The following is a 25,896-nucleotide window of genomic DNA, read 5'->3' as shown; positions in this document are numbered from 1 at the left end:
CAAATGGGCCTTGAGGGAAATGAGGCAGCTGACGCCGCCGCCCGCGCGCTCTCTCACCGGACATTCCCCTCCGCCCCCGACGATCAGGAACTCGAATTCACACCAGCTTACTCCTTCAAAGACATTGTTTTACATTATCAATCTGGCTACGGTCTTTATCACCGCCCGTGTGAAGGTCTCTCCAAGGCGGAGGAGCGGCTTCAGCTTCACCTGTATACTAATACTTTTCTTTGCCCGTCTGCTCTGAAACACTTCGACCCTTTTTTCTCGGGCAGCTGTCCGCACTGTGCGGAGAAGTCTTCGGGCATCTACCACATGGTGTGGGCCTGCCCCTCTAACCTTGCTATCCCGCCTCACCCCAACCCAATCCGGGAGGACTGGGAGGCGACCCTGATCGGCTGCCCTGACCTGCAGACCCAACGGGCCTCGGTCGGGCGAGCCTGGGCGGCGGCCGGCGCCACGGGGGTCCCGAACTAGGGACCTCCACCTAGTACTTGCAAGGGCTGGCCCCCTCTGTGTCAGCTCATGCATAACCTCCTTCAGTGTGCTCGCAAATGTTTTCCACCATCACCACCGCAGCCGCCGCCGCGGGTGGAGTTAAATGGGGGGGTGCAAGCCGAACTTTGAGCAGACATGATGATGATGATGATGAAAAGCCTTTATTTAATAAAAGAGGTGAGGCTTTCTTAAAGAGCCCCGCAATGGGTGGAGTCCCTATTCCGGGACCCCATTGGTCGAAGCCGCCAGCTTAGCCCTCTTGACCAAAGCCTTTTGGGCCTGAAGGTCCGAGCAGCCAAGCAGGGCCGCCTCCCATTCCTCTCTGGTAGGGTTGGGGTGGGGGGAGAGAGTTGAGTTGCGCTGGCAAGCCCAAACCATGTGGTAGGTGTCAGCCACCTCGCCACAGTGTTTGCACCTGCCAGTGAACGCGGGATCGAAATGTTTTAATACTGCCGGGCACAGCATTGTATTAGTGAATAGTCTAAGTAGAACGCGTTCGTTTGCTTTCCCCGGTCCCTTTGCAAGGGCTGGGTACACGCGGTGCCTATCCTTATAATAAGATGTTATGTCTTTGAACGAGAGTAAAGAGCCACCTTCAGGTTTCAGGTGCTCAGGAGCCAATGGGAACGCCCGGTGAATGAGTGCTCGGGCCGCCGCGTCTGCAGCTTCGTTTCCTGCTAGGCCCTGATGGCCCGGAGTCCAAACTATGCAGCGGGGAGTAGGATCGGTGTCTCGGCTGCAGTTCCTTAGTATTCGTTCAGCTAGTGGAGTTATCCAGCCAGTCTCATAATTTTTACACGCCGAACGCGAATCTGTTATGATGCGTTTTGATTTGGTATCCGCTGCGGCGCTCTGAGCTGAGCTAAACTGCAACCATTCTTCAGGAAAGGAAAATGCGTGCTACCTAACTTCTTGGCGGATACCTCAACCGCGCCGTGAGAGGAGGGAAGAGGAGAAGGTGGACGAAAAATATAGGAAGTGGTGCCTTAGTGGAGGGCTCCATATTTTTTTACCCGACCGGGGGCTCGGTGGTTAGGCGCTCGGCTGCTAAGCTGGAGTGCCCGGGTTGGACCCGACCGCGGCGGCAGCGTTCGGATGTGGGTAAAACGCAAAATGCGCCCGTGTGCTCTGCGATGTCAGCGCACGTTGAGGATTCCCAGGTGGTCGAAATTATTCCGGAGCCCTCCACTACGGCACCTCTTTCTCGCTTCTTCCAAGCCCACCTTGAAAGTGAGCCAGTTGCCACGTCTTTCATTTTATTTTCGTGCATGATAACCAACGTGCCACGGCGGCGGGTTCTCAAAACTTTGATCGCGATAGTACGTGGTAAGCCCGCCACTCCTAGGGCGCGCAAGAAAGTATTGGAGCGAGGGTGAAAAGAATTTTGGTTTGGTTTGGTTTGGTTTGGTTTGGTTTGGTTTATGGGGTTTAACGTCCCAAAGCGAGTAAGGCTATGAGAGACGCCGTAGTGGAGGGCTCCGGAAATTTCGACCACCTGGGGTTCTTTAACGTGCACTGAGCCTACACCGGTGCACACAGCACGAAAGCAACGAGAACACTGGTTAAATGTAGCCCGAGTGCTTACGATTCTTCAACGAGTTCTTCAGAGCTGCTCGTGGAAGCCTGTTGCTTGTCCATGCCGTTGCGAGTCGCGCTCACAGACTCCTTCGTGCCAAAGGGGCTGTGAAATGAAACGTTGCAGGGTGAGGAATGAGGACACAAAGTAATGAAAAGATATGTAATGCACGCGCTATCGCACAAGGCATCAAGGGTGGATTTAAGGAAAAGAGCTGCAGTCAAAGGTAAAAAATCGCTGAATGGTTACGATAAATGGTAATGCGAAATTTGACCGCATTTGTCGCGCTATTTCAACGATAGGCGATAGCATAAGGAACATGCAATGCCAAACGGCGGCGGCGGCGTTTGGCCTCGAAAAATTTATTGACAAACAATGCAGAAGGCGGAAATCAGCGCCCTCTCTCCTCCCCTCTTACATTGCACGAGGCAACCCTACGGGGGCTGCCCCAACAGGACAAAGGACAGCCCTTGGAGGGCTATCAGTTTCAGGACGTCGGTAATTGTCCGGCGCTGATCAGCAGCAGCGGAGCTGGCCAGGAGAGTCTCCCAGTATGACTCCGCCGTGGTTGGGGATGTAGGATGTGGGAAGGTAGAGCATGTTAGGAGGACGTGAAGAAAGTCTCAGGGTTTCCCACAGAGGTTACAGGAGGAGAGGATATGATCGGGGCAGCAGGCATGACGGAGAAATAAAGTATGGAGCAGTATGGGTCTGGAGTAGGCACCAGTAGGAGGCCTGGGTTAGGGTTACGGAGGGAGCCGGCGGTGCATAAACGCGCCGGGTATCTCGCCAGTGGGTAAGGATATCTCTGAAGGTAAGCAGACGCTCATGGGATGGCGGAGGGGGTCCAACCCCGGCCCGCAAAGTGAGACCTCGGTGAGGGAGTGGACCTCCTCGTTACCCGAGAGGCATGCGTGTGCGTGCCTCAAGCAGCGCTCTCGCCGTAACTCGATCCTCCTCCTCTTTCCTCCTCGCGCTCTCTTCGCTACCGCCGTACTTTCATCCGCTGCTGTGCTACTCGTACGCGCTGCCGCTTACGCCGACGCAGCTCAAGTCGGGAAGAAGTAGCGCTCTAAAAGATTCCCACATATCCTACGCGGTAGCCTTGACCATGTCACCAGATCTTATATTCCCCAGAGACCCTAGCCCAGCACCTGCCGTTACGACATGATGGACCACAGTTCAGGCTGCAGAAAACCCGTCGTAAAACGCGAACTCAAAGGCTGAGGAACGAGTCCTACGTGCGAACAGTGGACGCTGCAGCTGAGCAGGGGCAGGGAGCAGCTGCCAATGGTCTAGGTGTCAAATGCACCACGAAAGAGGCGAAAACGCGCCCGCAGATTTAGCCTTACGGGCATTTGGGCCACGGGCTGCCGCTACTCCCAGCCATTGCGCACTGCCGCCGACTTACGTGCCAGTTCCAGCCAGTTGCCACCAATGCGCCTGGACCGAGCCGTCGAGCGAGGTTCGGTCCACCGCGAGCACCGCACGTTCGTTGCGAGCAGCACGAGGCGAAATCACGAGAGCGCTGTATTGGACGAAGACAAAGAACAAAGCACAAGGCGACAACAACACAAAATAGGCCCCTTTTTTTTTAGTTGGTCAAGTGCACAACCACACAAGCAAGCCGTTCATATACCATGGCAGCTTGATGTCTGGCCCCAGTGAAAGTGCGTTCCTTTGCGTCACTAGTTCTGGTGTCTCGCTCGTGCGCATATAGATGGTTGGTTGGCTTCAAATAACGATGTCACATACAATCTACGAGGTAGTGTCCAAGACACAGGTGGTGAATTGCTGGAAACAGGAGCGTTAAAAAGGGGAAATAGGAATAGTAATTGGATATAGGCTGACATTGAGCGACGCAACGACAGGGGACCTATTAACTAGGAGATCGAAGACGGGACAATAGCTTTATGTGCAAATTTGAATACAAGTAATGTTTCAAGTTGGCACTCACTGAGAGAGGAGAGGAGAAAGAAAAAAAACCTTCAGAATGAGAGTCGCTGTGTTTATAGAAAGAAATTTTACATACAATAGCTCACACTCTTGTTGCTTCGTCCAAGAAAAGGAGCGCCAATGGGAAGAACAACCGTAGTGGACACAGGCAGACCCAACTGGTGAAGCGGAAGGCGCCAGTCCAGATCTGTGAAGGTAGAGATTTAGCAGAGGAGCCCAGCAACGCAAACGCGTGAAAGAGACTTCCAGTCTGTGCGAGCGCCAGTCTTTGCTACTCCAAGGATGCAGAAGACGCTGATATCCGGGAGATGATGTAAGAGCAGAGGCAGAAAATTCCTGAAATGCTGTGTAGCTGCGGAAACCTCAGCGCAGCTGTGTATGCAGAATTTGGCAGGACAGCAACAATTGGGACGAAGAGAGAGGCCCTTGCTAAGGAATCTGCAACCTCATTAAATGAAAGCCTATGTGCCCCGGTACCCAAAGCAACCGTACCGTATTTAGATGGAACGCGGTCAGGAACTTGAAGAGGCGTAATACCCGAGACTCAGTGGGTGTGGGTGTGGTTGTTCATATAGAAAGCTCTTTAAATTAGCATCCCCTTCCTCCATCTCCAAGAGTATAAATTGGTGTACCCGATGCCGTAACGAAAAGTTGCCCTTCGTCATGTAAGCGACAGTCGACGCGGGTCAAATAATCAACCTGGTCTCATTAATATTTTTGTAGGGCGCAAGAATTTGCGCCTAGGGCTCGCTACAAGATCCTGGACAGGAGAATTCCTGCAAAAATCCAACTTCCTTCATGTGCGCCTGAGATGTGCTGTAGATTCCCAAGCAGCACAGGTAATCCGTTCAATATCGTAAATGGCTGGATTCACTCTGGTCCTTTGTAGGAACGCCTTTTTCCAATACATTTCCAATATTGGGCCGATTAGCTGTCCTGCTGGTTTTTTTACTGGCAGCTCATGATGGCTCGCGGATAACATTAAGGATATCTGCAGAACAGTTAAGTGCAAATGCCTGCTCTCGACGATGCCTAGTCTTTAATGTAACCATAACTTAACGATAGGTAACAACAAAACCTAAACACTGAGACGTACCAAGCTAAACAACAAACGACCTAGCGACAACTCCAGGCTCGGACCTTTCCCTCCCCAGCGCTCCTCGCGCTTTTCTTCCCTTCTACTCACCCCCCTCCCCCCTTCCCGAGTGTTCCCTCTGTGGGGCCCCAAGAGCCAGATTCAACCACATTATGTTCACCTGCCGACAACTGTAACCACCGGCCCAATGGGCCCTCGCGGACTCGGAGGGATGGGAGGTCTTGGTCTCTATCTCCGGCCCGGCCTCGCAACTGAGGCTGGTGCAGTGGGCGGAGAAGGTCGCCGTCAGACACGGGCTGGCGGTCACCACCCACGACCAGGAGCCAGCTGACTTATGAAAAAAAATTGCTGTCGCTTAAATCAATTATGTCTGGATGTGCGTAGCGAGAGAGGTACGGTTAATCTTATTGTTTAGCTTGGTTATCTCTACGGTTAGATCTTTATCGTTTAGCTTGGTACGTCTCACTCTTTAGGTTTTGTTGTTACCTATCGTTAAGTTATGGTTACATTGAAGACTAGACATTTCTAAAGTGTAACGCGTTTATTTTCGAAGCCCTCATCTTATTGTTTCTCAATTGTCACAAAGGCGGCCCTGGCACGAGATGCCGAACTAGACGACGAGCCATCTGCATCTGAATCCACTCGGGCGCCGCTTCGTACTTACGATGCTTCTCGAGGCACGCGGCTCGTTCTTCCTCCATCTCCTCGACTCGCTGCCTCCTCTTGGTTTCGTTCCGACTACGAAGCCTGGCTTCTTTCAGTCTCTCCGACTCACTTTCCACATCTGCCGATGAATCCCACCCAGCCGCCCCTTCTATATATACGATGCAACGCCGGCTCCTCTGTTTTTGCAACGCGGTTTCACCGATGATGATGATGATGATGATGATGATGATGATGATGATGATGATGATGATATCAACTTTATTTTCCGCCAGATAAGGAAGCCCCCTACTCTCCGTCCCCGGCACGCAGGCCTTGGTGACGGGGGCCGGGACCTCAGCGATTAGAAGCAGGCGAAGAGGTCTTGATTCCTCGCGGCTTCTTCCGCCAGGCGGATGGCTTGTTGCTGTGAAGCTGCAGGGGCCTCGCTCCGCAGCAGGGCTTCCCAGGTTTCTCTACAATTTATGCTTCCGTTAGCCCCTGGGGAGCTGGCGCATTCCCAGATTATGTGGTCGAGGGTCCCTCTCGCCCCACAGTGCTTGCACTTATCGTTTTCTTTATCTCTATGAACATGATAGGCCCTGACCGGGTTTATGAAGTTCCCAGCTTGGAGGCATCGCCATGCGATTGCCTCCCTATTGTTCAGAATTTTATCCGGTGGTGGCACCAGTCTCCTCTGTAACCTATAATTTTCAACAATTTCCGTATAATTTTGCAGACGCTCGTCCATGTTCCGGCAGTCGGGCGGCTCCACAGCTATCCGGAAGTAGAGAGCTCGGGCTAACTCGTGGGCCGCGTCTTTGCTAGGAATGGACGCGTGTGCGGGATTCCAAATTAGGATTTAGCTGTCTACTGGCCGGAACCTCCTCTGACGTCATGCAAGATGGCGCAGCGAGCGGCGCTGCCAGCTGCGGTGGTTGCTAGGCGAAGGCTCAGCTCACGTTGTGGCCACCGACCACAGCGAAACGGCGAAAATACGGCCAATGTAGCTCTCGCCGCAACAACAAATTGTATGTATATATCTGTACAGACATGTCTTGCTCGAATTCTTTGTCTCTATCGAAAAGCTGAAACAGCTGATGAGCTGCGCTCAAATTTCGCATTAGGAAGTAACATAACCGTCGGTAATTTTTTAGAGCGCAGCTCTTTGGCGCCCGTTTCTGCGTTTCGCGACGTCGCCGTCGCCGTTGTCTGTTGTAACCAGCAGTGGATACCTTAGTCGCGCTTTAAGCTGCGAAACCAATGGAGCGGGAGCTTGGAAAGCGAAGGAAAAGCGCATAACTGCCCTCTTGGAACAGTGTACATCTCAATCGTGCTTTAAGCTATGTGGTGTAGTGACAGATGTGCGCTGTATGCGTTGGCATTGACAACGTTCTGCCATTTTAAGCAAAGGAAGTGAACATAACTGGTTCCCTGCGTCAGTGGACGCCTGAATCGCGCTTATAGGTTACGTGGAATGATGAGAAAGAGATGTGGACTGCAGGCATTGACAATGTTGTGCCAGACACGCGGCGCTGAAGCCATAGGCCGTCGGCGTTCATTGTGTTCATTGCCGTTGGTGTTCACAACGTTTTACACTCCGGTCATTTTAAGTAACGTAAGTGCGCATAACTGACTCCCTGGGTCAGCGGACGCCTGAATCGCGCTTATAGGTAGTGCTGACAGCGGTGAGCGAACTCTCTCGCGATCAGCCATTCATTCTGTTGAGGAAAACTGGATGTTGTTCAAAACTACACTTACTAACCTCATCAATGATTACATTCCTCTTATATCGATAAAGTGCAACCCAAGTGTACGCTGGTTTGATCTCAGGCTTCGTAGAGCTAATAATAAGAAAAAACGTCTGTACAGACAAGCCAAAGCGCATCGAACTACTCATTCCCTTGAAAGGTATAAGCAAAGCGATAAAGAATACCAAGTATTACTAAAAAAAAACCCGCAGGGAATTCTTCAGCAATGTTTTGCCAACAATCATCACCAATAACCCACGTAGATTCTGGCGCGTTGTTAATCCCCGCAGCTCTGATGACATTATCCTTACTGACTCGAATAACACTCCAATTCCTGCATCCGAATGTGCTCAGATGTTTCTTTCAGCATTTTTATCCGTATTTACTTTAGAAGACATCGCTACAGCTCCCATCCTAGATCAATTTCTTGAGGTTTCTATGCCCCAATTAGTTATTAATGACGAAGGAATTAAATCCCTCCTGAATAATGTTAAACTAACTTCTAGCTCTGATCCTCTGGGCTTTAACAACAAGATTCTTAAAAACATTTCTGAGAGCATTTATCCAGTATTGTCATCACTCTTTTCTCAGTCATTATCAACTGGATCGATTCCTAGCGATTGGCGCGTAGCTAAAGTAATACCCATATTCAAATCTGGTGACCACTCTAATCCTCTCAACTATCGTCCAATATCCTTAACTAGCTCCATATCTAAGCTAATGGAACATGTTGTTTACACTAATATTATCAGCTATCTTGAGCACCACAACATCATATTCAAATACCAGCATGGATTTCGAAGGGGTTTCTCATGTGACACTCAACTTTCCGGCTTCACTTACGACCTCTTTTCATCAATAGACGCAGGCAAACAAGTCGATGCGCTATTCCTTGACTTTTCTAAAGCATTTGACTGGGTCCCCCATTACAGACTTTTGCTCAAACTAACCCACTTGAACATTCATTCCGATGTTATTGCCTGGGTTAAAGCTTTTCTTGCATGCCGATCTCAGTTCATTTCTGTCAATAATCATCTTTCGTCCTCCTCACCCGTTTCGTCCGGTGTTCCCCAGGGTAGCGTTTTGGGTCCTTTACTTTTTCTAATCTTCATAAATGACTTACCCGCCTACGTATCATCCAAAATCAGATTATTCGCTGATGATTGTGTTATATACCGTAGCATTTCTAACGACTCTGACCGCCAATCTTTGCAAACTGATTTAGATTCCATTAGTAAGTGGTGTTCTTCTTGGTTAATGACCCTTAATTCCTCTAAAACTAAACTTGTCTCTTTCACTCGCAAGTCTTGTCGCATCCCAACATCTTACACTCTCCTTAATAACCCGGTTGAACTTTCTACTTCCTACAAGTATATGGGACTACACCTTCAGTCTAATTTAACATGGAATTACCATCTTAGCCATATTCTTGCAGCTGCTAACCGCTCTCTTGGTCTTCTAAAACGTAACCTTAAACAAGCGCCTTTCCACCTGAAAAAACTAGAATATGTTACCTTAATACGGCCTAAAATCGAATATGCGTCGGCCATCTGGGACCCGTATCAAGCATACCTTATTGATGACTTGGAATCTTTGCAAAACCGTGCCGTTAGATTCATCTTTTCTGATTATTCTCGTCATACTAGCGTCACCGCACTAAAGGCTCGCGCCGAACTTGATACGTTATCACATCGCCGCAAACTATCACGCTTGACCCTTTTCCATAAACTTTACCATCATGTTCTGCTCCATGACGATTTTTTTCAATCACCTGAATCTTTTTTTCCACGTCGCGACCACCCGCTGAAAGTTAAACGCATATCATGCCACACTTCTTCGTTTGCTAACTCTTTCATACCACGCACTATAGTCGACTGGAATAATCTTCCATCACACATCGCTTCTGAACGAGATCTTAATAAGTTTCAGGACCTTCTTACCCAAATGTCTGTTTAGCTTCACTAATTGATTGTACCACATGCTGCATTCAGCTTTTTTGTTATTTTGTTTTGTTCCTGCGGTTGTTATGCCTCTAAAACACTATCTGTTCTTTTTTTGTGTAAATTACAATGTATACTACAGGTTTTTGTTTATTTCTTTTGTTTTCTACATGTGCTTTCTGTTCTTATGTATAGCACATTGGCGCTTGCTCAATATTATTTTGTGTTGTGTGTCATTGCTCCCCCCTATGTAATACCCTCGATTGAGGGCCTTTAGGGGTTTATTGAATAAATTTGAATAAATAAACTACCACTTGCCAGGGTGGCAGGGTGGGTGGGGACTTTACATATAAAGACGAACAGGAATTTCTTACCACTTATGCAGGAGAACATCCCGTTCATCTCGCACGTAACGCCTCCGACGACTGCGACAACCTCGCGAAAATACTTGCCTAGACCTCGTCTTTGAGAACCACGAAGCTTCCTCATGACAATCAAAAACTTTTACTGGTGTGTTTCTTGAAGAAGGAAAATGTGTGAAAAAAAAAATTAGGCAGTGGCTTAGCTCTGGTTAAGCCTGTATAGAGAAGCGAAAAGCTTCAGGGAAGAGACCCGACCCCTGCTACAATATAGTATGGTAATTTTGGAGTCCCTGATGATTTACTTCGCTTTTGTGCCTACACAAACCTATGGCAGCTTCCTCTGCAGTCTCGGGGTACCCGAGAGTATAGAGGCACTTATTTTTAGGAGTTATTTATTAATGACGACCTCGAGAGTCATCATGTTCTTACCATACTCAGCGGCATCCACGTCCTCGCCTTTGTAAGAGCACAAGCGCTTCTCAAGCGCTTCTGCCCGTTTGGACCGGCGCACGGAGTGATGTACAGGATGCATAATCCTGGGTAGTGGTGGTACATTTATGTTATGAACTTCTTCGAGCATGTCAGCTTTGTCGGTTGTTATGTTGTCTCGACTTAGATGGAGTTTGTCTAGAATGGCCCTGCCGGTTGTAGTCCCGGCTAAGCGTTCGATTTGTGACGTTCTTACTGCTTCCGTAATTTCTTCCAGGGTATTGTACATGCCTATAGCGCTAGGTGGGGGTGGAAATATTTTGATGAAATAGTTTAGGAGGTTGCAGCGGCGGTTGGAGCCCTCAGTCCGGAACCCCATTGGCATAGGCTGCTGTCCGGGCTCTTTCGATCAGTTGCTTTGAACTCGTTTTGTCCGAGCTGGTCAGAGCTGCTTCCCACCCCTCCTGCGTTGGCTGGTTATTAACAGTGACCGCCTGATTTCGTTGGCAGGACCATACCATATGGTATAGGTCCGCCTTCCCCCCGCTTAATTTGCATTGTGAGTCAAATGACTCCGGGTCTATTGCGTGTAGTCTTCGTGGGTTGTTGTAAGTGTTGGTTTGTAGCTTTCGGAGGTGCTGGTCCTCCCCTTTGTCTAGTGTCTTAGCTGGCGGAGGGCAGACCCGACGGGATAATCTTAAGGGGTGAAGTATGTCGGTGTAAGTTAGTAGTGGGGTAGGAGGTTTCACGGAATCCGTACTGGGTGCCCGGTGGAGAAATGCTCGGGCTGAGGCATGTGCGCTCTCGTTCCCTAGGATGCACTGGTAACCTGGTACCCATATTGAGTGTTTGTGTGTGTGTGCGGTGCGACCCTGCCCCTGAGGTAATTGCGATACGCTGTCTGTGAATCTGTGAGAATGTATTCCGAGCTAGTGTGTGTTGCAGCTAGAGCAATCGCCACTTCTTCCGCAGCCAGTATGTCCTGGCTAGCCAGTGCTAGTCCGTCTACTGTTGTATCTTGGTGCACGACCGCGACGGCCGTCATTCCCTACTCGGGACCCACAGCATCGGCATAGAACACGCCCTCGCGCCCGCCGTAGTGCCTTTTCATGGCTTCGACACGTGCTTGTCGTCTTGACTGGTGAAAATCGGGGTGCATATTCCTGAGTACTGGAGCTGCCTTGAATTTCCCTCTCCACGAGGCTGGGATGTCGGTTTTGGTGTCTAGCTTTCGGGGGCAGTTGACTTTTAAATCCCTGAGGACCTGTCGGCCAGACCGGGTAGTGGAGAGCCGTACCACCTGCGCCGTGAGGTGGGCCTCTATCAGCTCGTCTATCGTGTCGTGCACACCCAGTCGTAAGAGCCGGTCAATCGATGTCGCAAGAGGGGGGCCCATGGACTTCTTGTAGGCTGTTCTGATTATGACGTCGACGTTTTTGATGTCACGCTTCTTGGGGCGGAGGTAGAACGCTGCGTAGACGACGCGGCTTACGACGAAAGCCTGCACCAGTGGCAGAGTATCTTCTCGCATCCCTGATTTCCGCGTCGTTATCCTGGCGATCATCCGGGCGACTTGCTCGCTCACGAGCTGTAGTTTCTGGAGGGTGAGGAGTTTGTTGCCGTTGTTATTTATGTACAGACCCAGTATCTTGAGGGTCTGAACTTCCTTGACGGATGAATTGTCAACGCGGATGTCGATGGTGTCCTGATTCGTGCGTTGTTGGAAGACTATGAGTTCAGATTTTTCGGGTGAGCACGTTAATCCACACGCCCGTGCATAATTTTGAACTGTTGTTGCTGGTGTTTGTAGTTGTTCTTCAATCATTCCCATACTTCCCATGGTTGTCCAGATGGTTATATAATCAGCGTACAGGGCGTGGCGTATGCCCTGAACCTGATTGAGAAGAGGTGGGAGATTTAGGACTGCAATGTTGAAGAGAAGTCGGGATAGTACTGCCCCTTGCGGAGTGCCTTTCGTGCCCATCTTCACTTGCGTTGTCTGTTTTGTGCCGGTGCTGATGTTGACGGCTCTGTCCGTAAGGAAATCGCAAACGTACGAGTAGACTCGCTGGCCACAGTTCATGCTATGGAGGTTGTTGAGGATTGTGGAGCGCTTGTCATTGTCAAACGCTCCCTTGAGGTCGAGGGTTAGAAGGGCTCGGTTACTGTTTCCGCGCGCGGGATCAATGACTTCGCGTTTGAGTTGCAGAAGCACATCAAGGGTGGACAAGTGTGCCCTGAATCCAAACATCGTGTGTGGCAGTAGCTCGTTGTCCTCAAGATAGCTGGAGAGACGCGCGTGGACTGCCTTTTCCATGAGTTTGCCTGCGCACGATGTGAGGGATATGGGGCGCAGGTTTTCGATGCTGATTTTCTTACCGGGTTTGGGGATAAAGTGTACATTGGCTGTTTTCCATGCTTTTGGAATGGTGCCGGTGCGCCAGCATTCGTTTATGTAATCCGTGAGTTGCTCCAGAGCCTCTGTGCTGAGGTTGGCCAGAAGTCTGACCGTAATTTTGTCTTGTCCCGGGGCTGGGCCTCGGCGCATTTCTGCTAGTGCTGCAATGATTTCCTCCAAAGTGAAGTCGCTATCTAGGTTTTCGTTCGGTTCCCCCCGGTACTCCTTATTGTAGGGTTGTGGGTCTCTCGGGGTGCAGATATAGCGACGCGTGAGTTCATCCACGAGTTCGTGATCCGTGCCTTGAAAGCTGTGTAGGGCCCGATGCAAATTTCTGAGTTTTTCACTCTTCGCTTTCGGAGGGTCAACTAGGCATAGCAAAAGGTTCCACGTGGCCTTGGTGTCTAGGCGCCCTTTGAGGGATTCGCACTTTGTAAGCCATTTGGTGCCAGCGAGGTCCCATGCGTATTGTTCCGCTTGAATAGTAAGCTTGACTATTCGAATTCTTAGTTTCCAATTGCGTCTGTTTTTTCCGCCTTTTGTAAGACCACGTCTGGCTTTCCTAAGTTGTAGGAGGTGGTTGTCAAAAGCTGGATGGTCCTCCGTGGTGGCGAGGAATTCTGTGAGCTTTTCTTTGAGGTCGAGAATGGAGGCCGACCAATCTTCGTAACTGATTATTTGTTCCGATGTAGCTAGTTTGGTGTCCTTCCTGTATATCTCCCAGTCTGTAATTCTGGCTTGCCCTCGTGGTTTGCTGTGCTTGTTACTTTCAAAGATGGTCTGCAGCCCGTAGTGATCACTGCCTAGCGTTGCTCCCGTATTGAGCCACTCATATGTGCGGGAATTCTGGACGAGCGTGAGCTCAGGGGAAGGTGCCGACTCGCGTCGGGTGCTACGGCCATGTCAGCAATGGCGGATGCTAGTTTTCTGCCTTTCGCGTACAGTGTTCTGGAAGGGGGTAGTGTGCTCACAAGGGAGTGGCGCCTGACGCACTTCGTGTCGCCGCCGACAGGCGGCGCGGTTCGCAGCGTCACCTGAAACTCGCCCGCGCGCCGAAGTAGAACGATTACCGCGCGCTGCTGCAGTGCCCGAAAGAAATGCAGCAATAACGATGTGCGATGCACGAACTTGTTTTCGCGCATCGTAGCGGCGTGCAGTGGTAAAAATTACTACTGTTGTGGCTCATCTACGGAGTGCTCGCAATGTTTTGAAACCTAGGCGCGCCACCGCGGTGGCTCAGTGCCTATGGCGCTCAGTTGCTGACCCGTATTTTGAAGCGATGCCAGTGCATGTTAAAGAACCCCAGGTGGTCGAAATTATCCGGAGCCCACCACTACGGCATGTCTCATAGCCTGAGTGGCTTTGGGACGTTAAACCCCACAAACCGAAACCAAACGCTACGCGCGGATAAACGCGCCTCGCTATAAACGCAGTTCTGTGAAAAGCCTAATGCGCTGTCTGCAGTCTCTTACAGAGCGCGAAGCAAGAAATATCCTTGTGTTTTCTTCTGCTGGTAAAATGTGCCACGTGGTTTCGCTAATGTAGCGGTCATAGCGACCGCGTTTCCGCGGCGCGAGCACCACTGGGCAGAATTTTAAAATTGTGTTTACGTAATTCACGACAACATTAGATCAGCCCTTAGCGATTTATGCAGATTATATGAAGCAGCTTTTTATTGCTGTAATTACATGACCTGGCATAGAAAGCCAATAAAATTCAGATACATTTATGCAATGACCTTTATTTACAAGGAAATTAGAACATGTGCACCAGGAGAAACAGGCTCAAGAAGGTTGAATGTGCACAAATAGAGATGTTTACGAACTGTTACAAACGTGCGTCGACTGGCCTCACAATGTTTTTGCGATCTTCCTGTGCATTACCGTCTCCCTTTTCTCGTACTTTTCAGAGTTAATGCGCTTTGAGAAAAAAAAAGTGAAGCTGCGTTGTAATATAAAAGCGGATTACATTTTTGTGAGCTCAGCTGAGCGTTCACTGCAACCAATTTTATGTGTAGACTTTGCATTCACCAGGCTCAGCAGATCCAAAATGCTATCAGCATCTTACTGAAGCATTCCGTAAACATGTCTTCAAGCAATTTTACCCACGGAGGTTATATTAATATAACCTCCTTGATTTTACCAAATAATACTGTGCGCCACGTCGATAGAGAAGTGTGCTTCGGCTCTTTTTCTTCGCGACTGCATCGCCATTTTGGCACCTCTTCCTTTGGCTCCTAAGTATCGGTGTTTTTTTCGTAAGGTAATGCGGCAAATTCGGAAGAATCGTGGAGACGGCATCTTCCGATAGCAGCGGCTTGTCACGAGGAATGCGCACTTCTTTGCCGTCTATTAGGTGCACGAAATCTCTTATTATAAACCGTGGTTCAAAATGCAGTTCACAGACCGCAAAGGACTCATCTAATTTCTTATTTGCACGGTGCAGATTCCTCTCCCGCTCCTTACTTCGTTCTTCATCACGTGGGACGCTGAACAAAGACGCCTTTGGTGCATCCCTCACGCCACTGTAACAGTAATTTCGGCTGCGACTAGGCATTCTCACTCGCACATACTGCACATTGAGCAAATAATCAACCACTGAACGGGCACAAAGGGATACCGCTACGCATACAGCACCGGCGAAATTAGCTTTCGTGCGCCGACACCGTCGAACCAACACAGCCGTTCCGAGCGCACCACTGCTGCCGCTGCCGTCCGATACCGCGGAGCAAGGGAACCACTTCAGGTGGAACAGGCGGCAGCGCCCCTGGCGGGCATCAGGGAAGTCGACGCTAGGTGCGCCAAGGCGAAGCGGCGCAGGCGCAGGGATATACGGCAGTGAGCCCACTTCTCCCTTCTAGAACACTGTACTTTCGCGTCTTCCCTCGGGTATCTCCATAGGGGGATATAAGCATTAAAGTCGCCAACTATAGCTAGGGGAGCCTTTTGGGCTTCTCTTAGTGCTTTAAGAAAGATTGCGTAGAAGGCTACGCGGTGCTGTTTGGAGCGACTATATATATTGAGTATATAGGTGCCCTTGCTGTTTCTGGGCTGTGGTAGTAGCTTTATGAAGGTATATTCAATGTCGCTGTCTGGATTGAAGTCTACAATGGTTGCCGTGCATGATTTGTGGACCAAGATGCATGTTGAGGGATTTGTTTGATGTGTTGATTATCCTCTGATCTTAGCCTCCATATTCACTTCTTGCAGGGCTACTATTTGCGGCGTATGGGCATGAGAGTCTATGTATTGTTCTTTTTTTTTGAATTTTTTCTTTATTTATTCTCAGAAACAGTACACAAACTGTTGTTTGGACCCATAGCCTTTACGGCTAGTGAGGGGTCCAAATACAAAACAAGTACAATATTACTGCAGAACGTGTAAAATAAAAAAAAACTTCAAGATTAACACACACAATTGAATTCATTCCTACATTTCCATGGAAATTAAATAGTGTTTTAAAGATGCCGAAAAGTTATTTTTTTCTTTAACTTCATTAGGGATTTCATTCCACACATGGGCTCCGTTGTATTCTAGGAGTCTCCGGCCGTACATATTGTAACAAGGTGGTAAATTAAATAGATTGTTGGTTGCAGCTCTTGTTTGTTTCATTGGTAATCTAAATAAACTAAGGGGCAGGGGGTTGTTAGATTTTATTACATTGTTTACTATTCCAGCTATCTTCAGTTTATATGCCATTGATAGGGGTAAGATACGAAGCTGCTGAAAGAGTGGCCTGCTGGGGTATGTATTATTTGAATAAGTTATCATACGAATAGCTCGTTTTTGAAGGCGAGAAACAGGATCTAGGTATGTTTTATATGTACCACCCCATGCTTCCAGGCAATAAGATAATTGACTGTGCACAAAGGCGAAATACAGAATGCGTAGAATTGGAAGATCAAAGCAGTCCCTGGCCTTTAGTAAAATATGACAACCATAGGCTAATTTGGAGCAAATATTATTAATTTGTTCTTTCCAGTGCATATCAGACGCGAACAGGACACCAAGATACTTGTATTGAGGCACCCTCAGCAGAGTCGTGTTGTCGATTGTTAGAGATATATGTTCGTAGTTCATGTTCTTCCTGCGCGAGTGAAACACGGCGTACTTTATTTTCTCAGTGTTAAGGGTTAGCCGATTACTTTTAAACCACTGCGAAACTTCACTAAGCTCTTCATTAATTATACATTTAAGTGCCTCTAAATTTTCCCCTGTAAAAAGTAATGCAAAACGTGTAAAATAAAAAAAAAACTTCAAGATTAACACACACAATTGAATTCATTCCTACATTTCCATGGAAATTAAATAGTGTTTTAAAGATGCCGAAAAGTTATTTCCCTCTTCCGTTTTAGTCCCCTGCAGTTCCATTGTAGGATGGTGAGTTTAGGTCTGGGTTCTGGCGCCATGTTGAGGGCTAGAAACGGGTCTGATCATGTGGTGTGCCGTCAGGTTCTTTATCTAGTTGAGTGTTTAGTAGACGACGCGTTCCCATTTTACACTATAGCTTTGTGACCTTGGTGTGAGAAACATCTGATAATTCCTGAATATTGCGATCAATTCTGATCTCCTGTGCTTGCATCCTGATTAGAACTGGTTCGAGGTTTTCCATCATGGGTTTAATAACTGATTCAAACATGCTTTTGATTGTCGTCTCGATCATAATTTGTAATTTATTCTCAATGAGGTCTTGAATTGTGCTTTCCAAGAGGGTGATGCGTTCCTGGGTTTGAGGGTGCTCTGTATATTGCGGCTTTGGTGACTGCAGTGGTGGTGCCTGCGAAATTAATGCTTGGTGTGGTGTTTCTGGTGGAGCTGCTTGCCTCTCCGGGATGCTAGTGTCTAAATGCTGTGGGAACGGAGGGGATAGCTCTGCTTATCTTCTTCCGTCGGACATGCCTGTTGCGTCGATGGAGGTAATGTATTGTTTGGATTGCTGCGATGTGTAGTTGTTGTTTCAATGTGCTAGTAAATTTCACAGGTTCTTCTTTCCTCCTTGCACCAGAGGTGCCCCGCCAGAGGCGGTTGTTTTAACTCGAAGACTGAAGCTTGATCTTTGCACCAGGGGTGCTCCGTCAGTGACGTTCTCGTGATCAGTTGAGATGCAGGGGTAAGGCGAATACTTGAAGTTTTATATACAGATATTTACAGCGTATAGAAGTTTAGACACTCGATACAAATTAAACGCCAAAACGACAAAACAACAAAAAAGGTGGATCTGGCTGATACTACGGGAGGCCCCTACTCGGCGTAGCCGAAGATGCATAGCATCTCACCTTAGCGCAGAACCTCGCTTCCAGCTCCTGGACCCGGTTTTAAAGCCCTAAAGGCCCGGCCCACATTTCATAGCTTCCAATCATGTTGTGCTTTTAACATGATTGGTTCTTCAAGGGCACGGCCAGCCCTCCGGCTTCAACAAGGTACCACCCTCTCTACCACTGCATAAACATAAAAACAAACACAAATACACATTCGTGCCAGTACGTGCGCGAATCGGTACCGCGGGGCGGGGGACACCCGTAGTTCCCGGCGCGTTCGCGAGCGGCCGCGTTCCAAGAAAGGAGACGCTCCGCTTGGAACGCCCCCAACCGCGTTCCAATGACCCCGCGTACACTGCCGATCCCTTACACGCCCTTCCCAAGATTCTACAAAGGGCTCAAATGACACTTTTAGAATTATAACAAGAAGGGATCGGTACGGGTCACAAAACCACCCTGTGGGTGACATACCGCAGCTACACCAGCACTGGCACCAACAAAACCAAAAGCAAAATGCACACGGGAACTAACACAACGTAAGCAACTTGCACACTCAAATACATACAGTGGCATGCCTGCCGTGCGCCGTAACACGGCCTCCATGTACCCAGTTCACTTGCGTGCACACCGTGGTCCTGCTCGGGAATGATCACACACACACACAGACACTCGCAACTGGAGCGTTCACTAGCACTGATATGGGGTCCGTAAGCGGCCACGTGAGCCTCCTTGGTCGCACCGAGCGTCCCTGTGTGCGTTCGAGCCCACACGTGTCTCGCTCGACACGATTAACGCCTAATGGCCGCTGCGCTCATTAGACTTGTGCCACAGCGGGGCGATAACTAAAAAGTTGCTGCCCTCCAGGATCGAAAACTTTGTGGTACTCGATGGGTCCGAATCCCTGATCACGCGACGCCCTTGAGGGCACGCTCTCTTCGGCGCACCAATACGGGACGCGTGCTGCGTAAGGAGCATAGCCCCTGTCCAGTGTAATCGTATCAGTGCGGCCGCTTTTGCCACACGGGATTGGCGTACTACAGTACGGGACGTACCGCTCGAAGCGCTGACTTTCAACGTGAAGTCCACGCACCTGCCTCCAGCTACTCTGCCTCGATTGGAGCCATTTGTACCTTTGCTGCACGGGCAAACCTTGAAATTGCCGCTCCGTGCTTGATCGGCGCTTGCCGGCTTCGTGGTGTAGTCTGAGGCTGCATGAGCTCCCTGGCAGTCGCTTGACCCTAGTTTGCCTTGTGGCAAGTCGCCACGCATCTCCCTGTCCTCGAAGTACCTGGAGGGACACTCGTCGGGTGCGTTCAACAACTGCGCGGCGCTCGGTCCGCTAGGCGCAACAGACCCACCTCCGTTCTCTGGCTCGGATGGAACGCTCCTGCCAGCACTAACGTTACGAGGCGCGTCCTGCCACCTGCCCGACACTGTCTGCCGTTGCGGCAACGTTAGGTTTCCTGCTGTCTCTTGCTCACCAATCTGACGTCTGTCGTCGCTGGTCGTTTCACGCTGAACCAACTGCTCTTTTTCGCAGCTGGCCTCAGACCGAGTTTTTATTCCTGAACTCGCGTCCGCGTCCCTGGTGTCATTTGGGGTAGAGCTAACTTGTGCAGCTGGATCGTCGGAGTGCGCGTTCACCGCCTCTAATACTGCGACGCTGCGTTCCGTCACGATGCTTTCTTCACGAGAGATTCCAGTTTCGCGGAAAGCTGGCTCTCTTTTTACTTCTGCCTGGCAGTTTTCTGGACCCGTGCTTGACAGGCATATGTCTTTGCCTTCCAGCATTGGCGGCCTCTCCACTCGGGACTCGGAGCAGTTCTCCCTGCCTAGTTGATTAGCTCTCCTTGACTCCTTGAGCTTAGCCAGCTCGAGCTCTAGCTGCTGGCGCCTTGCTTCTAACGCCTGCAAATCCGGAGGTTTTTCCTCGCATAGCGGCGCCTTTCCTCCATTCAATTTTGCAAGCTCAGCCTGATAATAAGCTAAACGCGCCTTCGCCAATTGCACTCGATACCTCACATCGAGTGAGGGCCGGCATGAATAACCCTCCATACCGCCGTATGTACCCCTCAACTGTCCTACCGGCTCGAACACACGCACAGGGACGAGCAATGCGACCAAGGAAACTCACGGTTTCGATGCGTCGATCCGCATTGCCAGCTCCTTGGCGTCGGGGTCCACCGCCACTTTCCCCGGACGCTGCGATGAGCTGTCGCACGCCGCTGGTCCGCCGCCGGTGACCGTCGAGTTCTCGACGCGCTGCTTTCCTTGACCGGATGCAGTCCCGCGTCGCTGGACACCTGCCGAGGTCCTTGCGTCCTTGCCGCCGTCTCTCCGCAGGTCCTTGCTCGAACGCTGCTGTTGCCTGACCGTCGCCTTTCTCCCTGCGTTCAATCTTCTTCCTGCGCCGTCTTCCGATGGCCGCAGGATCCTGTCGACTGCGCCAGTAAATTTCACAGGTTCTTCTTTCCTCCTTGCACCAGAGGTGCCCCGCCAGAGGCGGTTGTTTTAACTCGAAGACTGAAGCTTGATCTTTGCACCAGGGGTGCTCCGTCAGAGACGTTCTCGTGATCAGTTGAGATGCAGGGGTAAGGCGAATACTTGAAGTTTTATATACAGATATTTACAGCGTATAGAAGTTTAGACACTCGAGACAAATTAAACGCCAAAACGACAAAACAACAAAAAAGGTGGATCTGGCTGATACTAGGGGAGGCCCCTACTCGGCGTAGCCGAAGATGCATAGCATCTCACCTTAGCGCAGAACCTCGCTTCCAGCTCCTGGACCCGGTTTTAAAGCCCTAAAGGCCCGGCCCACATTTCATAGCTTCCAATCATGTTGTGCTTTTAACATGATTGGTTCTTCAAGGGCACGGCCAGCCCTCCGGCTTCAACAAGGTACCACCCTCTCTACCACTGCATAAACATAAAAACAAACACAAATACACATTCGTGCCAGTACGTGCGCGAATCGGTACCGCGGGGCGGGGGACACCCGTAGTTCCCGGCGCGTTCGCGAGCGGCCGCGTTCCAAGAAAGGAGACGCTCCGCTTGGAACTCCCCCAACCGCGTTCCAATGACCCCGCGTACACTGCCGATCCCTTACAGTGCTATTTTCTGATTTTATTTGTTCAATCTCCGCTTTAAGTCGTTTGTAAGCCAACGCTTCGGGGGAGGAGGCAGCTACATCTGACCAGCTCGCATTGCTGCCGTTGCGCTGCTCCTTGTTATGGGGTCCTGTTGTCTTCTCGGCTGGACGGCTGCCGTTGTGGTGCGACACCTTATCGGTAGTCCCAGGCCCTTTGCTTGAAGAGCGTGAGCCGGGTGGTGCTAAGTGGCTGCTGGAGGACTGGGTCTGGTGGGTCAGTCGGTCCCCGCTGCTCGATGGTCCTCTGCTACTGGACCGGTTGCGAAGCCTGAACCTGGACTGGTGGTTGACTCGTCCTGTCTTGGGCTTGGTTGGTTGTGATGTTCGGTACTTGTACTTGCATTGATTCGGCCCCATGGGATGTGGACCTTCGCAGACCGTGCACTTGGGTTGGCAGTCGTGGTATTCTGGAACACCTTGCTGACCGCACTGCGGACATCTTGACTTCGAAGGGCAAGGGCAAACATATGCCCGGTGTCCAAGTTTCCCGCACAGTGCGCAGGCTGGCGTTGTTTTCTTGTATAGGCGTACGGCAACCGCTTCACCGTAGTAGAAGACGTGAAACGGGACCTTTCTTCCTTCAAACGTGATGGCTGCCACGTTGGAGGAACCTAATTTCGTCACGCTCACCACTGGTGCGTCCGGGGAGCGAAGCGCTTTCGTGATGTCTTCGTCGGAAACCCTAGGGTCCACCTGTATTACTCCTTTGCACGTGTCGTCGGAGGGGCGGAGGTAGGAGTACGCTGCGTGTGCCTTGTCCCCAAGCTGAAGTTCTTGAATTGCCAGGATCTTTCTGATTATTTGGGCGTCTCGCACCCCGACGACGATGATGTTCTGTTCCTATATGGGCCTAACGCTGAGCTCGGCTGAGCCATTGTCCACGCCAGCTGCCGTGTGCAAGGCGTTTCCGACCGCGTTGCCTCCCCTGAATTTGCTGAGATCCAGCGTTCCTTTAGGCTTCATTATGATGACTGCATCTTGCTTGTCCAGACGCGGCTGCGGAGGCGGCTTCCAACGCTTGACGCGTGCGGTGTGTCTGCTGCAGCGGCGTATCCCCTGCCGCGGTGACGCGGCCATCTGGCGTTTGACGTTTCTGCCTTGCCGAGTAGGCGTCACGGGCTGATGCGCGTTCTCACTCTTCTATCTTGCGTTGGATAATCGGTTTCGTAACCTTATCGAAAACCGGCGTTTTCGCCTGTGGCATGGTGGCAATCTACATCCCCTCCGGGTCGTATCCCATCAGGGTCGTCATGGTTTGCGGCAGAGTTGGCCCGCGGAGCCTCGGCGGGCAGCTGAGTCGTGGCCTAACTGTTAGGCTTAGCTACTCGCGTGGTCTGCTGAGTCAAATTCTCGTAGGATTTGAGAAAACGGCCCTACCTGAACAAGAGTGGGTGATAACCTCGTTGTTCTGGAAGTGTAGCCAGATGGTGTTGTAGAGCTTCGGCAGATGCTTCGGGAAAGAATCATAAATATGGCGGAATCGACGTGAGACACGTCCGCTCTTCCCGACTGCTGAGGCGCGTCTAGTGGATGTACGGATGAGCAACCGTAGAGCTTGCTTCGAGCACCGCCTGATAATTTTATCTATCTTTTCCTTTTCTGCCGCTTTAAGATCGAGGAAGGGGGCAGCATACAAGACACGGCTGACTACGAAGGCCTGCACCAGCCGCAGGAGATTATGCTCTTTCATGCAGTGTCTCGTTGGCAATCCGCTGTATGACGCGCATCGTTTGTTGTGCGCAGTTCTCCATCTTAATTACTGCATCCCCGTTATACCCGTTGCTTTGTATAATCATGCCTAGAGTCCTGATTTTTATTGCGAAAGCAATACTACTTGCACTTTCACGCCTTTGCCGTGCCGCGGCCGTGACCACCATCGTGCCGCGGCCGTGACCACCATTGACCTTTATTTGACCTTGATTGCATTAGATTGGATTAGATTGGATTAGATTAGATTAGATTAGACTGGAGTGGATTAGATTAGATTAGATTACATTGGATTGGATAGGAGTGTATTGGATTTTGATTGGATTGGATTGGTTTGGAATAGATTGGATTGGATGGGTTTGGATTGGAGTGGTTTGGATTGGATTGTATAACCGATGCATCACCACAAGTCTAACCACAAGCACCACCACCAGCTACACTACCAGCTGTACCATGGCGTAGGTACGGATATTGCTTTCGCAATTACCGGGCTTAACCAAGCTAAGCCACAGCGAATTTTTCAACATGAGGGATCTCCGCCGCTTGCGCTTGTAATTTGATTTTAGAGATGGTTCTGGTTTGGCGCAGAGGTCGATAAAAAAAAAAGAAGCTCGTACTTCTGCGGCGAGCATTGCAAGCACCCTAGCCAATCCCCCGCCGTGGGTATGCGCCATTAAGCCCAAGGACATCATCTTCACTGCAAGTCCCTGTGGCTGGCATAGTTTTCGATCTCATTCATGGCCCTCTATAGCGTACTTTGGATGTGCGCGTCGCTTCCACGGGTCAACCACATGGTGATGTCGCCCGCGTACAAGCAGAAGTTCAAGCCGTCTATCAACTCCAGCCTCACCGGTAGCCGTATCAATGGCCACGTTGAAGAGAACGGGGCAAAGTACCGAACCCCGGCCGGTGCCTATGCTGCCCAAGTGTTCGTCTTGAAAAAGACTTTTACCAAACTGGACGCGCGCTATCCTGCCCGAGGGGAAATTTGCAATGTAGTTGTATGTGCGTTCCCCGAGCCAGGCTTTCTCGCCTCGTGTTTTACATTGTCGAAAGCTATGGTGAGATCAAGCCCCAATAGTACTTTCGCCTCGATCGACTTAGAGTCTAATATGTCATGTCTGAGTTGTATATGACATCTTGCATAGAAAAATGCGATCTAAAACCTATCATCGAATGAGGTAATAGTTGTATTTCATGTAATTGTTTAATTGCGTTTGTATCACATGTTCCATCAGTTTTCCGACGCAAGATGCGAGGGATATAGGCCTTAGATTTTCTAGGGCGAGCGGCTTCCCTGGCTTCGGTATGAAAACTACCTTAGCGGTTTCCCACTGTTTGGGGATCACCCCCTCTTCCCAGCATTCTTGCATGAAATTTGTCAGCGCTGTTAAAGATTTTTCGTCCAGTTTTCTCAGCATTTACGCCATCGGTTCCGGGGCCTGATTTAGTTTTGGGCTTGAGCATTTCTGCTCAAACCTCGAATTCAGTGATAAGGGCGTCTAGTTTGCTGTTGGATTTACCCTCATAACGTGGTAAATGAGGTTTGGTGGCGGATCCTATATATCAGCTACAAATTGCATCGAGGAGTTCCTGTTCCCAATCCACAAATTTATAACCTAATTTCTGCAAATTTTGTCGCTCTTTTAACTTACTAATTTCTGGATCGAGGAGGTGACGAAGGAGGTTCCATATTTTGGCGAGGACAATGTTGCTCTCAAGCTGGTCACATATTGTTCCCTCAATTCTGATTGCAGAGTTTACATGCATATTCCTTAATCTCTTTGTTATGGCACGTTAGGCGTCTGCTGAGATTGCAATTCCACTTTTGTTTATTTAATCGCTTTTCTGTACTAGCTGTGGCCTTCCATATAAGAAGAAGGCAGCCGTTTAGTACTTCAAGTTCCGCATTGTCATCGAGCGTTTTAGTTACATAAACAGAATCCACCTAACCGTTCACCTACATCTTTGCAATCAATAGCATGCAAAATAATGGTACATATATTTACACATCTTGTTAATTTTCAATTTCTTCTAACAGAGCATGGCTTCCGAAAGTTTTTTCTCTTGCGACATTCTTTCGTTCACTCATGACATGCACTTCTAACTGGACTCCACTTTTTCGTCTGCCTGCATATTTCTGGACTTTGCTAAAGCATGCGATAAAGTTAATAACTGCTATTACATAGACTATAAGTACCGTATTTTCCGGTATATAAGACGCGGCTTTTTTTTCAAAAATCTTGCTGGTGCGTCCTATACAAGGGTGCGTCTTATATGCGACTTTTTCTGTTTTTTTTTTTTGCGAGTTCAGATATTAAAAAGGTCCATGTTCAAGCTTTTTTCACCGAAAAAACATCACTACCAATAACGCGGTTTTAACACGGTTAATACTTCAATACGGGGACCACCGAGAGCAACTTTATTATTAAACGGTGGGGATGACGACTTCCGGAATCATAAACCCGCGACTGTTTCGCAGGCCCCAAGCAAAAGTAATGTGAAATGCCAACAGATGGTGACAATCGCGTTTCTCGCCATTGTAAAGACAAGCTCGCGTTTCTTTCAGTCACCCTTTGCAACTTTGTTTGCTCCGTGTACGTAGTGCGAAGAAAATGTTTCAGCTGGGTCGCCTCCAGAAATGGGCGTGCTTTTTGATAGCACATCTTAAGATCAAGACTTCGAAGGTTTTAAGTTAATATAAAATGTTCTTATGGACATAAGGAGAGTTCCTTCGTTCTTTGTTTCTTTTTTTACTAAAACGTGGGTGGGTATGGCGTGAGTGTTGCCTTTTTCGATCACTTAGCGGTGCTTAAGAACTTCTCACAGGTAAGGTGCATTTTGCAATGGTCGCAAAAGCATGTTTAATTAAGCCCCACTAGCCTAACTGGGTAAATTGGGATGCGTCTTATACACGGGTGCGTCTTATATAATAACTTTTTCAATGACAGCCTGCATATATGGGGGGGTGCGTCTTATACAAGGGTGCGTGTTATACACCGGAAAATACGGTATGCTGAACACTCACTCTGCAGTTATTAACTGGATCCATGGGTTTCCTTCTTCAGCATTAATGATGCCAATTCCTCTACTGTACCACTTGGTTCTGGGGTTCCTCAAGTAACAGTACTTG

At 49.5% G+C, this 25,896-nt stretch overlaps 1 protein-coding gene across 1 annotated transcript in view; it reads right to left on the bottom strand.

Annotated features, from left to right (window-relative positions):
* Window positions 1–3,572, bottom strand: part of LOC149359334 (aurora kinase C-like) — a 33,038-nt gene extending 29,466 nt beyond the window's left edge. Inside the window, exons 1-2 of the mRNA XM_089569024.1 lie at window positions 3,486–3,572; window positions 2,084–2,179 (exon numbers count right to left, since the gene is read on the bottom strand). Of these exons, the coding sequence (XP_089425150.1) occupies window positions 2,084–2,136 (53 nt within the window). The 5' untranslated portion in view covers window positions 2,137–2,179; window positions 3,486–3,572. The remainder of the gene's footprint in view (window positions 1–2,083; window positions 2,180–3,485) is intronic.
* Between the last annotated feature and the right edge of the window lie 22,324 nt (window positions 3,573–25,896).

This window comes from Amblyomma mixtum, chromosome 2, assembly GCF_055824585.1.
Source record: "Amblyomma mixtum isolate Tamu chromosome 2, ASM5582458v1, whole genome shotgun sequence".
Classification (NCBI taxonomy): Eukaryota; Metazoa; Arthropoda; class Arachnida; order Ixodida; family Ixodidae; genus Amblyomma; species Amblyomma mixtum.
This window is presented reverse-complemented; position numbering and strand designations above follow the sequence as displayed.